Here is a 15,390-nt window from a genome sequence, read left to right as displayed (position 1 = left end):
TAGCCAAACATAAAACAACTTCTGGGAGCTCACACATCTGCTTCTGTGGCTCAGTGGGTTAAGAACATGACTAGTATCTATGAGGATGCAGGTTTGATCCCTGGCCTCACTCAGTGGGTTAAGGATCTGGTGTTGCCATGAATTTCAGCATAGGTTGCAGACATGGCTCAGATCTGGCTTGGCTGTGGCTGTGGCAGCAGTTCCAATTCGACCTCTAGCTCAGGAACTTCCATATGCCGCAGGTTCATCCATTAAAAAAAAAAAGAAAAAAAAAAGAAAAAAAAAACTTGTCCCTGAAAATGTACCTAACAGCCTCTCTGAGCTGGGACAACATGTTGTAACCCCTTGGAAAGCACCAGGCTCTAATGAGGGAACTTTTGCATTTTTACCAAAAGTTTCAGAGTGAATTGAGTACCAACACCCTGGGGAAAGGTGCTCAGTGGCCTGGCTTGACCCCAAGAAGCAGCTCCCCCTGGGCCAGAGGGTGCCAGGCTAGCCCATGGCAGGTGTCGCCCCTGAGCAGTTCACAGCTATGAAGAACCCCACTGGCCCAAGTAGGGCAGCTCTTGGAGAAAACTCATAGGCCAGTGAGCGAGAGGCAACACGGGCTTCAGAAGGGGAATCAGGCCAGATAGGTCTATAAGAATTTGGTCTCAGACTTCCCTAGTCGCTCAGCAGGTGTTAGCACTGCTCTGTCATGGGTTCGATCCCTGGCCTGGGAACTTCCACATGCTGCAGGCATGGCCAAAAATAAAAATAAAAATCTAGTCTCTGAGGGGAGAAATATACTTATGGATTTTTTTTTTCTTTATAAGTCTAGACTCTTAAAAATGCGACCCTCTTTGGACATGGAACCAGGGTCAGAACTACAGAGTCAAAGGGGAAAGTTTTACTCAGATTAACTTCGTTTCAAACCCCAGCTCCAGCTCTGAGCTGTGGGACCTTGGGCAAGTTACTCACCATTGAGGGCTTCCCGTTTCTTCATGTTTAGATCCAATTTGTCATAATCTCTGTCTCAGGGCAGCTGTGAGGAGAACTGATATCCTGTACTTGAGAACAGGCTGTTTATAAGTCTTCTATTTTTTTAGTCCAAATGGACCAAGAAGGGTTTAAACTTTCAGTTCCCACATGTGGTTCCCTCAATTAAGAGTGTGAGCTGGTCCCTCCAACCTTGAGTGTTTGGAATCTCTCTCCCTTTTTATTTTTTTTCCTTAAATGGCCACACCATCAGCATATGGAAGTTCCTGGGCCAAGAATCAAATCCGAGCCATAGCTGTGACCTGAGATGATGCAGTCAGATTATTATTTTTTTCTTTTTTTTTTTGGGCTGCACCTGCAGCATAGGGAAGTTCCCAGGCAAGGGGTCAAATCGGAGCTGCAGCTGACAGCCTGAGCCACAGCTATGGCAACACCGATCCAAGGTTCATCTGTGATCTTCGCCAAAGCTTGAAGCTATGCTGGATCCTCAAGTCACTGAGCAAGGCCAGGAATCAAACCTGCATCCTGGTGGATGTTAGTCGGGGTTTTTTTTTTTTTTGCTTTCTAGGGCCGCATCCGCAGCACGTGGAGGTTCCCATGCTAGGTGTTGAATCTGAGCTGTAGCCACCGGCCTACACTACAGCCATAGCAATGCAGGATCCGAGTTGAGTCCGAGAGCTACACCACAGCCCATGGTAATGCCGGATCCTTAACTCACTGAGCGAGGCCAGGGATCGAACCTGCATCCTCATGGACACCAGTCAGATTCGTTAACCGGTGAGCCATGATGGAAACTCCTAGTCAGGTCCTTAACCCTCTGAATCACAATAGGAACTCCTGCAGTGAGATTCTTGACCCACTGTGCCACAGTGGGAACTCCAGAAAAATCTAGCATCTCTTAACTTTTTTGCAGACACATGCTCTCCTGGGAATCGTTTTTCAAGATTTGTAATAATTGTGAGCCCGTTGGGACAAGCCACCCCCTTACCCAACGCAGGGCTCCCCTGTGCCCGCATGAGCTGGCAGCCCCTCTCTGACACTGGTACATTTGAAGCAGCCTTGAGCCCCTGGGTGGCAGGGACTGCTGTGCTTTGTTTCACCTACTTGGCACCTGCATTGTCTTCCAGGGCCTGTGGCTGCCCCACGTTGGGGGGAATCTGCCTTTTTGCACCCCGAAGGCCTGCAGGCTCACCTGACCCAAACAGGAAGAGTGCCAGGGTGGGATCCAACCTCACAGCATCCGGAGTCTTACCCAGGGTAGGGGGTCCATCAAGTGCCACAAAGAAGGGAGTTCTTGTCATGGCTCAGTGGTAACGAAACCAACTAGTATCCATGAAGACACCAGTTCAATCCCTGGCCTCGCTCAATGTGTTAAGGATCCAGCGTTTCCATGGGTTGTGGTGTAGGCCACAGACAAGTCTCAGACTCTGTGTTGCTGTGGCTGGGGTGTAGAAACCCTAACCCTAACCCTAACCCTAACCCTAACCCTAACCCTAACCCCTGACCCTAACCCTAACCCTGTGCTACAGCTCTGATTTGACCCCTAGCCTGGGAGCTTCCATATGCTGCAGGTGCAGCCCTAAAAAGCAAAAAAAAAAAAAAAAAAAAAAAAAAAAATCATGAAACTCCTTGAAACTAAACCAGAACTAAGGTACTAAGTGGTAAAGGGACATTTTATTTGTAACTGACTCATACGCTCCAGAAAAATTGTGTGTGCCTGCACACACACACACACACACACACACACACACACACACACAGAGAGAGAGAAAAGGATTTGAGAAATAAAAAATTTCAACTTTTGGGGAATCCTTTCAACTTTTTTGTAGGTCTGAAACTGTGCCAATATAAAAGGCTAAAAAGTAAATAAAGCAAAAACACTAAGGTAAACACAGCAAATCATTGTGGACTAACATTCCCAAGTTTTTTGTTTTTTTTTTTTTTTTTGCTTTTTACGGCCCCACCCGAGGCATATGGAGGTTCCCAGGCTAGGGGTCCAATTGGAGCTACAGCTACCAGCCTGCACCACAGCCACAGCAACACAGGATCCAAGCCACATCTTCAACTTATACCACAGCTCATGGCAACACCGGATCCTTAACCCACTGCACGAGGCCTGGGATTGAACCCTTAACCTCGTGATTCTGAGTCAGATTCATTTCTGCTGTGCCACGGTGGGAACTCCTCTTTTTTTTTTTTTTTTTGAAGAATTTTATTATATTTATCGTTGTGCAACCATCATCACAGCCCAATTTTACGTTTCCATCCCAAACCCCCATCCCATCCGTCCCCACCCCAAATCTGTCTCCTTTGGTAACCATAAGTTTTTCAAAGTCTGTGAGTCGGTTTCTGTTCTGCAAAGAAGTTCATTGTGTCCTTTTTAAGAACACCCTCTCCAGCATTTATTGTTTGTAGACTTTTTGATGATGGCCATTCCAGCTAGTGTAGGGCGATACCTCCTAGCAGTTTTGATGTGCATTTCTCTAATAATGAGTGAGTTGTTCTTGGCCATCTGTATGTCTTCTTTGGAGAACTGTTTGTTTAGATCTTCTGCTGATTTTTTGATGGGGTTGTTTGTTTTTTGGTTTTTTTTTTTTTTTTTTTTTGGTGTTGAGCTGCAAGAGGTGTTTATATGTTTTGGAGATGAATCCCTTGTTGGTCACTTCATTTGCAAATATTTTCTCCCATGCTGTGGGTTGTCTTTGTTTTTTTTAGTTACCCTTGCTGTGCAGCAAGCTTTCAGTTTAATTAGGGGCCACTGTTTTACTTGGGGAGGGGGCTCATTTCTGTGAGCAGAGCCAGGCCGGGGACGCGGGGGAGTGTGGATGACCACACAAGCCTCATGACTTACCCAGTGCCCCCCACTCTCGGGGGCATAGACCTTTCCTCGTCCCTCTTGGCCGTGACCTGGATCAAGCCCAGGTGAGCAGAGCCAGGTAGCAAGGTCTCTGACCTGGGGAAGTGCCCAGGTAAGCGTGGGGACGCTCCTGCTCTGGATGTGTGCTGTTCCCAGCTCTCCAGGTTTGCTGAGCCTGATTACGAGTGGGTCCAGGCTGCAGAACAGCTCCTCCCTCCCATCCAGGGCCTCAGTGTCCCCAGGCTCATCTCGTCCTCCTTGGCTCATCCCCAAGAGCAGAGGGCAGTAAAGTAGGGTGATGGGGGGTTTGGGGCCTTCTAGGAGTCAGCAAGAGCCCGGAGGGAGGGGGGCTTGTCTCGTGTCTCAGGCCCAGTGAGCTCTGCACACGCTCTAGGACCTGGGACATGTGCCCACCAGCTCCTGGAGGTCCCAGCTGCCTTCCCTTGGCAGATTTGCTGCCCTGTGGAATTGGGTCCTTGGTACCCAGGTCTGGGTAGATGTCTACCAGCTAAGGTCAGGAGACTGAGATAAACACCCAGAAAAGCTGGCATCCATCTCTTCTAGACCTCAGCCCTGTGAGAGTCCCCAGATACACGTGGCCCCAGGGAAGCCACCTCCGGATAGAGAGGGAGGCAGCAGATGTCATGGGGTACTGATGGGACATGCTGCTGGGGAGTATCACACCCAGGTCCCCGAGCCTGGGACACCCAAGACCTTCTGGACAGTGCTACAGCCATGATGGCCCCTGGGCTTCTCCTTTTGGGGGCGGGGGGTAACGCTTTTAGCCTGATGTGGTCTTGCATGGCTGTCAATGCAGCCAGCTCTAGGAATTCCTGATGGGCAGGAGCCATCTGGCAGACATAAGGTCCTTCCCCATCCTTCCCTGGGCTCGAAGCACCTCCAAAGGGTCCACAGCGGGTTAGAGGCTGCTCAGAATCTGTGCAAAGTAGTCATGGTGGCGTGTGAGTGTGTGTGTCCCTATTAGGGGGCGTGGGGCTGGGCAAGCCTCATTATCACAGGCTAAGTGCTGTCTGTGACCCCAGGGTGTGTTGTTCCCAGCGGTGAAGCTGCCTGCTCCTCACTGCTCATCTGACGTGGCGGCAGCTCCAATCTTGAAGGTGCCAGACAGCTTTAAGCGTCTGAAGCTGAACAGTTAACCCTGGGGGACAGCCAGAATCCTCACCCCCCAAGGACATGGGGACCATGTGCCCCTGTGCTGCCTGCACCCTCCCTGTGCCAGGGGCTGTGTTTACACGTGGAGTTCCAGGGAAGGCGGCCTGGTGGAGACTCTGGAGAGGGTCTAAGTCCCCTCCGCCCAAGGCCAGACCATGACTCATGGGGAGGGGGCGGGGCAGAGGAAATCTGTGGGAAGAAGCTCTCGCCTCCGGTTGTCACTAAATGGAGATTATCCCACCCGAATCCCACCGGGATCCCATCTTCCATTCTTGAGGGCCGGCCCTGTGCCAGCCCCATGCTATCTTTGCAGTCTGTGGCTCAGAGCATGCACACGACAGTGGGAAAAATGGTTCCACCTGCTAGAGGAAGGGGGACCCAGGCATAGGGACACCCAGGCTTTTCCCCTTCCTGCAGCCCTCAGCAGCCTTTCTGGGGCCTGGGGTTTGTACTTAACCCTTCTCTGTGCTTCTCAACATGTGATTCTGGGGTGTGGGGCTCTCTGGAGGGGATGTGTCAAAGATGAGGATTTCTGGACCTTACTCAGACTAAGTAAATCAGACCCTGGAAGAGGCCCAAGAGCCAGCCTTTCAGCCTGTGAGATCCATGCTTCTAGGCTCTCTAGCAAATTCCTGATGAAATAGATTCAGCTATGTGATAAATTCATTTGAGTAAAAAAAAAAAAAAAAAAAAGCTTCAGCTAAGGAGCTGGTTGGAGGAGGGGGCGGAACAGGGAAGGTGCTTCCTACTGGGTTGGCAGATGCACAATCTGGGGGAGCAGGAGGAGGCTGGGCTCCTGACATTCACCCCGCTCTCCTCTTTTCTTTCTTTCTTTCTTTCTCTCTCTCTCTCTCTCTTTCTTTCCTTCCTTCCTTCCTTCCTTCCTTCCTTCTTTCTCTCTCTCTCTCTCTCTCTCTCTTTCTTCCTGCTGCACCTGCAGCATGTGGAAGTTCTCAGGCCAAGGCTCTCACCCGAGCTACAGTTGTGACAATGCTAAGTCCTTAACCGCTAGGCCACCAGGGAACTCCATGTGGTTCCTCCCTCTCTACACTTCTCTCCCTTGTGTGGACACCTGTGGTAGGTGAGGGGGTAGGGGGAACATCTGAATGGCTGGGAGGTATTTGGGGTGGGAGAATATATAGTGAGGGGGAGACCAGGAAGGCCAGTGGGGTTGGGGGGGTCCAACACCAGGCTTTGGGGTTCTTTTTCAGAAGGGAGTGGGGAGGGCCCTGCAGAAGGTTTTCGGGTAGAGGAATGCCATTGGTGGGGGCTCAGGAAGATGCCTGGGCTGTGGGAATCCAGACTGGAGGGAGGATGGAGATTCCTGCCACAGCCCTGGGAGGACACAGAGGTCCTGGACTCAGGGGCTAGAGGACCTGAAAGGGGGGTGGCTGGAAGTGGGGGTACAGACTGCTGTCCTGAGCAGAGAGAAAGAGAGAGAGAGAAAAGAATCCCGGTGGGAAGCCTAGGAGGAGGGATGGGACTCTTTGTGGCTTGTCGACCTGGAGGGGCTGCTGGGATGACCTTGGAGGTGCATTTGAAACATGGGGAAGGAGTTCCTGCTGTGGCGGACCAGTGGCCTCTTAGGGAGTGCTGGGAGGAAAGTTTGATCCCTGGCCAGGCACAATGGGTTAAGGACCTGGCGTTTTCACAGGTGCAGCTTAGGTTTCAGTCGTGGCTCAGATCCGATCCCTGACCTGGGAGCTCCATAGGCTGTGGTGCAGCCATCAAAAGCAAGCTAGCAAGCAAACAAGCAAGAGTGTAAACCCCCTGTAAAGTAAAGTGGGTTGTGGCGAGGTTTCCAGGAGGTGAAGGTGCTCTTGGAAGCGCCCCATCAAATACTTAGAAACACAATTGCTACGATTTGGATGGGTGGGAGGGCCCCCCAAACGGCTGTGTCGGGGTTCAGCCGCGGGGTGGGCTGCGGGGGCGCCACTGCCCCCTGTTGGCCATCCTGGCCAGAGCGCCCCCGGCCCCCGACAGGCGGGGCAACACGCGGGCTGCTCCGGGCTCCGCCGGCGTCAGTCTGCCAGTCGGCTCGCTGCTGGCGCCGCGTCTGTCCATCGATCAGTCAGTCCTTGGACGCCCGCCCCATGCTCGGTGGGTGGGCTCCCGGCTCCTGGATCTCGCGGGCCGCAGACGGCATGGTAGGTGAGCGGGATGCCGGCGTGGGCACGGGCGCGGCAGCTGGATCGCGCCGCCGGGCGGGGAGGGCGCGGGGCAGGGTCTCCTTAGGGCGGTAGGGATCCGAGGGCGCGTCGGGGCGACCCCTCCCCGCGGGACTCGCAGCCTCCCGGTGTTTTTCTGTCTTTTGCCGGTCGCGTACGCCGCAGGGCTGGGGGGCTCCCATGCGGCGACTTTTCCTGGGGCCGTAGGGAGCCTCTCTCCAACCCGGATCGACGACGCCTGCGTGTTCCCAGCTCATCTCCGCTGTCCCCACTCGCATCACGCAGCAGTCCGGGTAGGGAGTGCGGGTCCAGCGGCGGGAGCAGGAAGAACCTTGAAGTGAATGAAGATGCGCCTGATTCCAAGGCGCGGGGATTGGGTGTAGGAGAGGCAGGGAGGCTGGGGGAGGCTTCTGGGGGGAGGCTTTGGTGAGAAGGGAGCTACTCGGCATTAAGGATACTTGGGATCTGGGGAGAGAGAAGGACCTGAAAAAGAAAGTTGAACGGTGGGAGCGCAGGTACGTGGACAACGGGCAGCCCCAAACCCCAATCCAAGGAGTGGATGTGGAACTGAAGGATCCAGGAACCAAGCCTGAAAATCGCCACTGCTCAGAGGGGAGGGGAGGTGGTGGTGGTGGTGGCGGTGGCGGACTTGGGGAACAGGCTCAGAGGGCAGCTCGGGGTCTTTCTGGCCAGGCCACATGTCGGGCAGAATCCTGCTCAGCCCCTGTCTCATATCCCTAGATCGTCCTTCCCTTGTCCTGTGGGAAGTAAGGATCATGTTACCGGCATTGAAGCTGAGCACCTGAAATGTATCAGGCACTCTCCTGAGAACTTCATTCTCTGATTTAATCTTCCCAGAAATTATATGGTGGGCTCTATCGACCTACCCATTTTACAGATGAGGAGGCTGAGGCACAGTAAGGGCGTGTCACAAAAGAGGGTGGCAGAGCTCGCATTTGACCCCAGGCCAGTCGTTTAGCTCCATGGCCTGGGTCCACACCTGCTCTATCTGGTGAACTGGCAAAGAGATGGGGAGCCAGAGAGAGGGATCCCTGGAACTGGCAGTGTCCAGGGTGTCAAATATTTCCACGTTGAACCGTTCAGAGAGCAGAAACAGGAGCCAATTTTTGAATCAGCGCTCCAGGTTTTGGCTCCTTCACTCCCTTGCTTGATCCCCACAGTGACTCGGTCCTTATAGTGAGGCGATGTAACCAGGACCTTCTGTGCGTTGGGCAGGCCCTGTGTTAATATTTTCCAGGGATTAAATGCCTGGATCCTTGTGATATGAAAACAGTCACAGAGAGGTTACCATGCAAATGGTGCCACAGCTCGGAACTGGGGAGGCTAGATTTGAATCCAGGGAGCTGTTTCCAGAGCCCCTGCTTTTAAAAACTATGTGATACTGTGCACTGTACCCATTTTACGGAGGCCCAAACTGAGCATCTCTCCCAAAGTCTGTGGCTTTAAAGGGGAGAGACCCAAGGGGAGACTGCTGATGGTGTAGCCCATGTTTGAGAGTCTGTCGCTATTCAAAAGTTTCTACAGATTGTGATTCTTTTTTTTTTTTTTTTTTTTCTGAACCCATGGTATGCAGAAGTTCCCAGGCCAGGGATCAAACTTGTGCCACAGCAACGATAATACCACAGCAGTGACAACACTGGATTGTTTAACTCCTAGGCCAACGGGTGACTCCACATTGTGAAATTTAAAATTGAAGTCCCTCGGAGTTCCCGTCATGGCTCAGGGGAAACGAATCCGACTAGGATCCATGAGGTTGCAGGTTCCCTGGCCTCACTCAGTGGGTTAAGGATCTGGCGTTGCCGTGAGCTGTGGTGTAGGTTGCAGATGCGGCTTGGATCCTGAGTTGCTGTGGCTGTGGCGTAGGCTGGCAGCTGAAGCTCCAATTGGACCCCTACCCTGGGAATCTCCATATGCCGTGGGTGAAGCCCTGAAAATAAAAAAATAAATAAAATAAAATAAAATTGAAGTCCCATTTTGTAGCATCTTTAAGATGTCCTTTTTTACCTCTCTGAAATTGTGATGCATCTCAAAATGGATGGCAGAGTTTTTCCTTCTCAGCAGCTCATAAACTAACAGCCCTCTGGGTTTGGGGGCACCTTTGGTTTGATGAATGAGGACAGAACCAGGTTCCCTGAGTGACTTTTCTGGTTGTCTCTCTCTTCTGTTCTGCAGGATCCTCTCTGCCTCAATTGCTCCATCCTCCCTGGAAACGGGCCCCTGGGTGCAAGGAGCTCGGAGACTTGCAATGACAGCAGGGTCCTGGGGCCCTTTGATCTTGAGGACTTGAACTTGACCCATGAGGAGCTCAGGCTCAAGTACCTTGGGCCCCAGCAGACAGAGCTGTTCATGCCCATCTGTGTCACCTACCTGCTGATCTTCGCAGTGGGCACCGTGGGCAACGGGCTGACCTGCACGGTCATCCTGCGCCACAGGGCCATGCGCACGCCCACCAACTACTACCTCTTCAGCCTGGCCGTGTCGGACCTGCTGGTGCTGCTCGTGGGCCTGCCCCTGGAGCTCTACGAGATGCGGCGCAACTACCCCTTCCTGCTGGGCACTGGCGGCTGCTACTTCCGCACGCTGCTCTTCGAGACCGTCTGCCTGGCCTCAGTGCTCAATGTCACGGCCCTGAGCGTGGAGCGCTACGTGGCCGTGGTGCACCCGCTGCGGGCCAGGTCCGTGGTGACGCACGCCCACGTGCGCCGCGTGCTCGGGGTCATCTGGGGCCTCGCTGTGCTCTGCTCTCTACCCAACACCAGCCTGCATGGCCTCCAGCAGCTGGAGGTACCCTGCCGGGGGACGGTGCCCGGCTCCGCCGTGTGCACCCTGGTCCGCCCCAGAGCCCTCTACAACCTGGTGGTGCAAACCACCACGCTGGTCTTCTTCTGCCTGCCCATGGCCACCATCAGCGTGCTCTACCTGCTCATCGGGCTGCGGCTGCGGCGGGAGAGGCTGCTGCTGCTCCGGCAGGAGGCCAAGGGCAGGGCCAGGACTAGCGACAGCCGCAGGCTCCAGGGGCTGCAGAATAGGAATCGGACGCAGGTGACCAAGATGCTGTGTAAGTGTTGCTGCCGGGAAGAGGGGCAGAGCCAGGCCCTGGGAACGAGGCTGGGGCTTCCAGGGGCCTGGGGGGAGGGGCCGAGTGTCTGGGTTTGTGATGGAGGCTGAGTGTGCTGTGCGGTGTGGAGTAACCCCCCGCCCATGTGTGCATGCACAGGCCTTTAGATTACCTGTGAGAAGCTGACACCAAAGGTAAATGTTAATTGTTCATGGCAGGATTGCCTACATAATTGTGGGGCCATTGCAAAAGGAAAATTTGGGGTCCTCTGTTAAAAAATCATTAAGGATATCAAGACGGCAATAGTAGAGCTGCCGTCTTGACCCTTCCAAGGTCAGGTCCATGTGCAAAGACACAGGTGGCATGAATGGAGCCAGCTCTGGCTCATGGAACCACCCACAGACAGGGCAGAGGCATGTGGTGGGGCTCCAGGATGACAGAGCTGTCCATGGGATCTGGACCCTCCAGGTCTCTCATCTTTGCTCCTAAGGATGTCTTGGCTCTGCTTTCCTACAGCAGCCTGGCAGGCACGACAGTGGGCACAGAGTTCCCCTTCCCTATGGAACTAACTGTCCTCTTCCTTTAGAGGCTATTGAAAATCCCAGGGAAGCGTCATGGCTCAGTGGTTAACAAACCCGACTAGTACCCATGAGGATGCAGGTTCAATCTCTGGCCTTGCTCAGTGGGTTAAGGATCTGGCATTGCCGTGAGCTGTGGTGTAGGTCGCTGACATGGCTCAGATCCTACGTTGCTGTGGCTGTGGCGCAGGCCAGCAGCTGTAGTTCCTAGCCTGGGAACCTCCGTGTGAAGCGGGTGTGGCCCTAAAAAAAAAGAAGGAAAAAAAAAAAAAAGAAAATCCCAGGGAAGGATTCTGATTGGCGGGCTAGGTCATGGCCTCCTACCTGGCCAGAGTGTCAGGATGCAGAGGTGAGCAGCCCCCACAAACCCATGTGCTGGGATCCGGGGGTGGGGGGTGGGGCAAAGTCCCAGAAGAAGGGGAGCAGGGTGCTGGAAAGGCAAGGTGATGCATTTCCTCCACACTCTGTCCGTGGCTTCCCGAGGACCAAGGAGTGACCATGATTAAAAGAGGTCATCAGGAGGCGTGTTTGCGAGGCCCGGGGTGCAGAGCAGAGGAGGCTCAGGGCAGACATGTGGGCCGGGGCCAGCCAGGGCATGCGCAGCTGGCTTGAGGCTCTGGATCATTCTGTGGCCTCAGCCTGGTGCTTTTTCAAAGACAGTGGTTCTGGAGAAGCCAGACAAGCTGATGCTAAGCCAATCCTGGTTCCCTTTCCCATCCCACCCTGTCCCACAGGGCCTTAATCAGGTAGGTGGGGATGAGCCAGGGCAGGACACGGCTGGCGAAACCGTGGGATTCTGGCCAGCTTACTGGGGACTGCCCCATTCCCAGAGAGAGGCCCTCTCCTCTCATCCCCCAGAACAGTGTCCCAGAACCTGGAGTCACTGGTACAGCATCCCAAGATGGGACTGACCTGGAGCTCCGTGATTGCCTCCTGCACTACAGACCCCCTGCCCTATCCCCCCGGGGTCTCCTATTCCCCTGCCCTTGGGGGCCAAGGGTGCTCATCCAGGATGGCTCTTGTCCTGGGAAGGTGGGCAGTTTCCCTAAGACCACCTTGCTTGCTGGCCTGGGGCTCTGGCTTTCTGCTCGCCCTCCCTCCCTCTTCACTTTCTGAGGGTCTGCTGTGCACCAGGCTGTGTGCTGGGTGTATTGAAAGCAACCTCTTGACTGAAATCCAGGATTATGAAGAGAACCATGCCGGCTGGAAGCGAGAAGGTACTGCAGGGGTGAGTTGGAGAAGCAAACCCAAGAAACAAAAATCAAGGCAGACCCGGAGTTCCCGGCATGGCTCAGTGGTTAATGAACCCGACTAGTATCCGTGAGGATGCAGGTTCGATCCCTGGTCTCGCTCGGTGGACTAAGAGTCCAGTGTTGCTGTGAGCTGTGGTGTGGGTTGCAGATGCGGCTCGGATCTGGTGTGGCTGTGGCTGTGGCGTAGGCCAGCAGCTGTAGCTCCTATTTGACCCCTAGCCTGGGAACCTCCATGTGCTGCGGATTCAGCCCTAAAAAGGCAAAGGCCAACAACAACAAAATCAAGGCAGACCCAAGAGACCCAAGGATGGGTGTGGTTAAGACCTGGGCTGGAGGGAAACCTGGGAGAAAGAGCGGAAAGAGTGAGGGCTTGGCTGGCCTGGTCTGCCTCTTTTTTTTTTTTTTTTGTCTTTTTGGGGCCACACCCGTGGCATATGGAGGTTCCCAGGCTGTGGGTCTAATAGGAGCTACAGCTGCTGGCCTACACCACAGCCACAGCAATGTGGGATCTGAGCCATGTCTGTGACCTACACCATAGCTCGTGACAATGCTGGATCCCCAACCCACTGAGCAAGGCCAGGGATCAAACCTGCATCCTAATGGATATTAGTTGGGTTCATTAACCACTGAACCAGGACGGGAACTCCTGTCCCGCCTTTTGTGAGGGGGTGCTGTCAAGAAAAGGGGAGTTAACGTAGGGCAGGATATTCAGCGGAGCCCAGGAGAGCGGGGGGTCTGGGGGCTGAGCAGGCTTTTAGGGCAAAGGCAGGCCAGTGTGTTCGTGTGTGTGTGTGTGTGTGTGTGTGTGTGTGTGTTGGGGGGGTGTCATCTCATTCTCTCTCTCCATAACCTCCCTACCACTGTCTGAGGGCCCCATTCTCCTGCTTCTCTCTGCTTACACATCAGCAGGCACGGCCTCCGAGTGTCACCCAGAGTGGGCTCAGTCACTCGGTTCCACTCCCACGGTGAGAGAATCAGATCAGGCCAGCCTATCTCGGGTGTCCCCGCCTCATCCAAGGCACCCCCCCCACCCACCCAGTCAGTGACAGGGGTGAGAGCAGCAGTCTCTAAAGGGGTGCGATCAGCGCAGGCCACCTTCCAGAAACTTCCAGATGGACAGTGGGCATGGGAGGGGTGGGTGTGGGAGGGGAGAGGGGGTGAGAAGGGGCGGCCCGCTCTGAAGCCCGGGGCGGGCAGCTGAGGGGGCTCCCTCTCTGCCCGCAGTTGTGCTGGTCGTGGTGTTCGGGATCTGCTGGGCCCCGTTCCACATCGACCGCCTCATGTGGAGCCTCGTGTCCCGCTGGACCGGGGGCCTGCACGTGGCCTTCCAGTACGTGCACGTCCTGTCCGGCGTCTTCTTCTACCTGGGCTCGGCCGCCAACCCTGTGCTCTACAGCCTCATGTCCAGCCGCTTCCGGGACACCTTCCAGGAAGCCCTGTGCCTGGGCACCCGGTGCCGCCACCGCAGGCCGCGCTACAGCTCCCACAGCCTCAGCAGGGTGACCGTGGGCAGCACCCTGTGTGACGTGGGCTCCCCGGGCAGCAGGGTCCACCCACTGGCCGAGAACGGGGGCTCAGAGGGGCAGCAGGTGACAGACCCCTCCTGAGAGGAGCCCAGGCAGCGCCACCCCAGGGCCCAGAGGGCCACACCCAGCTGTGGGGGCCGCATCTGCCTCCCCTGCAGGGGCATCTTCATGGTCTGACCCCCTTGTGCCCACTTAGCCTAGAAACTGATTCCTGCCCCCACCTGTGGATCAGAAGGACTAGGAGGTTGCTGTGGGCACGCCAGCCCCCAGACCCCGGGTTACGATCCTGTGCCTGTAGGAACATGGGCATGGGCTCCATCTGAGGACCCTGCACCCCACCCTGGTCTCTGAAGTGTTTCAGCAGGGCCCCACCTTTCCTTTCACTTCTCACCCGAACTTCTGCGAGTGCTGGCCCCTTCCGTCCGTCCATCCGTCCGTCCGTCTCTAGCTCTTGGCCTCCACCTGGGCCCCTCCTCTGATCTGACCCCCCCAGTTGGCTTGTTCTGCTCTGGGATCGCCACCTGGTGGAGCCGCTGGGTGACAGCTGTGCCAAGGACCCAGGGGCCCTGGTTCCTATCTCAGGCCCGCCGCCACCACCTCGCCCTGTGACTTCAAGCAAACCGCCTCGCCTTACAAGTCCCTTGTCTGCAAGATGAAGGGGGCCCTGACCTTCTGCAGTGTCGCGCTTTGGCACGTTAGCTGTGGTTTTCCGTGTGCGTACAGAAGCCACTGCTTGTCACAAAACAGATGCCCTCAGATTAACAAGACGGAAATGACTTGACATCCTTGCCACTCCCCGGCCCTTACTCACCCCGATTCCACGTGCTCGCCCCCCTCAAGAGCCACTCAGGAAACATTCTCTGCTTGTTCTAGAGCAAGGGCCACTTGCCACCAACCACGGGACCTCGTGTGAGCAGAGGCCCCTACCTGCCTCTGTCATCACCTCCTCACAGACTAGTTCAAGGGCTCGAGGTGAGCAGGGCCTTGGGCCCAACCGGCCAGAGAACCTCTGGGGGCAAGAGACATGGGCCCCACCTGGGCAAGTCCCATGAGGACTGCTTGGGGCCCAGCGAGGTGAAGAGACAGAGGGGTGAGTCCTAAAGCAGAGCGCCCTCCTGAATCCCCATGGGCAGGTCGGCGCTCAGTCAGGACTCCGTGAATGGCTGGAACTTGTGCTGTTGCAGTCCTTGGACTCCGTCCTCCTGCTGAGAGGAGACAGCACCCTGGCCTCCCTGGCGGGGAACTGCAGGGCACCCAGGGAGCTGCTGGGCCTGCGGGCCAGGTCCTGCCTGCGGACTCCCCAGCTCCGGCCCCAGGTTCCCTGCCTGCAAAGTGGAGGAGATTGTACCAAGCCACGTACAATGTCCTGGAGTTTCTGACCTTCGATTCAAAAATAACGAACACTTATTTAAAAAAAACTGGCAAGTACACATAAGCAAAAATGAAGAGTTTTAAATAATTAAAAACCACTCTTGCTTGGGGCGGGGGAGGGGGAAAATGGAAAGTGGTTTAATGGGTATAGTTTCAGTTTTGCAAAATGAAAAAGTTCTGGAGATTGGAGGCAAAACAGTGTGAGTATGCTTGAATGATATTGAATTATACACCTAAATGGTTAAAACGGTAATTTTTATATTATATGTATTTTACCGCAACTTTTTTTTAAAAGAAAGGATTAAGTCTAGGAGTTCCCATTATGGCTCAGTGGAAATGAATCGTGAGGATGTGGGTTCGATCCCTGGCCTCACTCCGTGTATTAAGGATCCGACGTTGCCATGAGC

The 15,390-nt window shown here is 54.8% G+C and overlaps 1 protein-coding gene across 2 annotated transcripts; it reads left to right on the top strand.

Annotated features, from left to right (window-relative positions):
• Positions 3,821 to 15,230, top strand: NMUR1 (neuromedin U receptor 1). Of its 2 annotated transcripts, NM_001315714.1 has the most exon segments (5): positions 3,821 to 3,900; positions 6,971 to 7,155; positions 7,342 to 7,469; positions 9,370 to 10,255; positions 13,311 to 13,693. In NM_001315714.1, coding segments are annotated over 5 exon segments (1,662 nt in total).

Source organism: Sus scrofa, chromosome 15, assembly GCF_000003025.6.
Source record: "Sus scrofa isolate TJ Tabasco breed Duroc chromosome 15, Sscrofa11.1, whole genome shotgun sequence".
NCBI lineage: Eukaryota > Metazoa > Chordata > Mammalia > Artiodactyla > Suidae > Sus > Sus scrofa.
This window is presented reverse-complemented; position numbering and strand designations above follow the sequence as displayed.

What these genes read in the sequence shown, in the direction of transcription:
- NMUR1 (XM_021074617.1), top strand. Translation starts at nt 6,877, where the DNA reads ATGGGTGGGAGGGCCCCCCAAACGGCTGTGTCGGGGTTCAGCCGCGGG. An exon ending in CGCGGGCCGCAGACGGCATG is followed by an intron (nt 7,156 to 9,369) that starts GTAGGTGAGCGG and finishes TCTGTTCTGCAG; the next exon opens with GATCCTCTCTGCCTCAATTG. An exon ending in GCAGGTGACCAAGATGCTGT is followed by an intron (nt 10,256 to 13,310) that starts GTAAGTGTTGCT and finishes CTCTGCCCGCAG; the next exon opens with TTGTGCTGGTCGTGGTGTTC.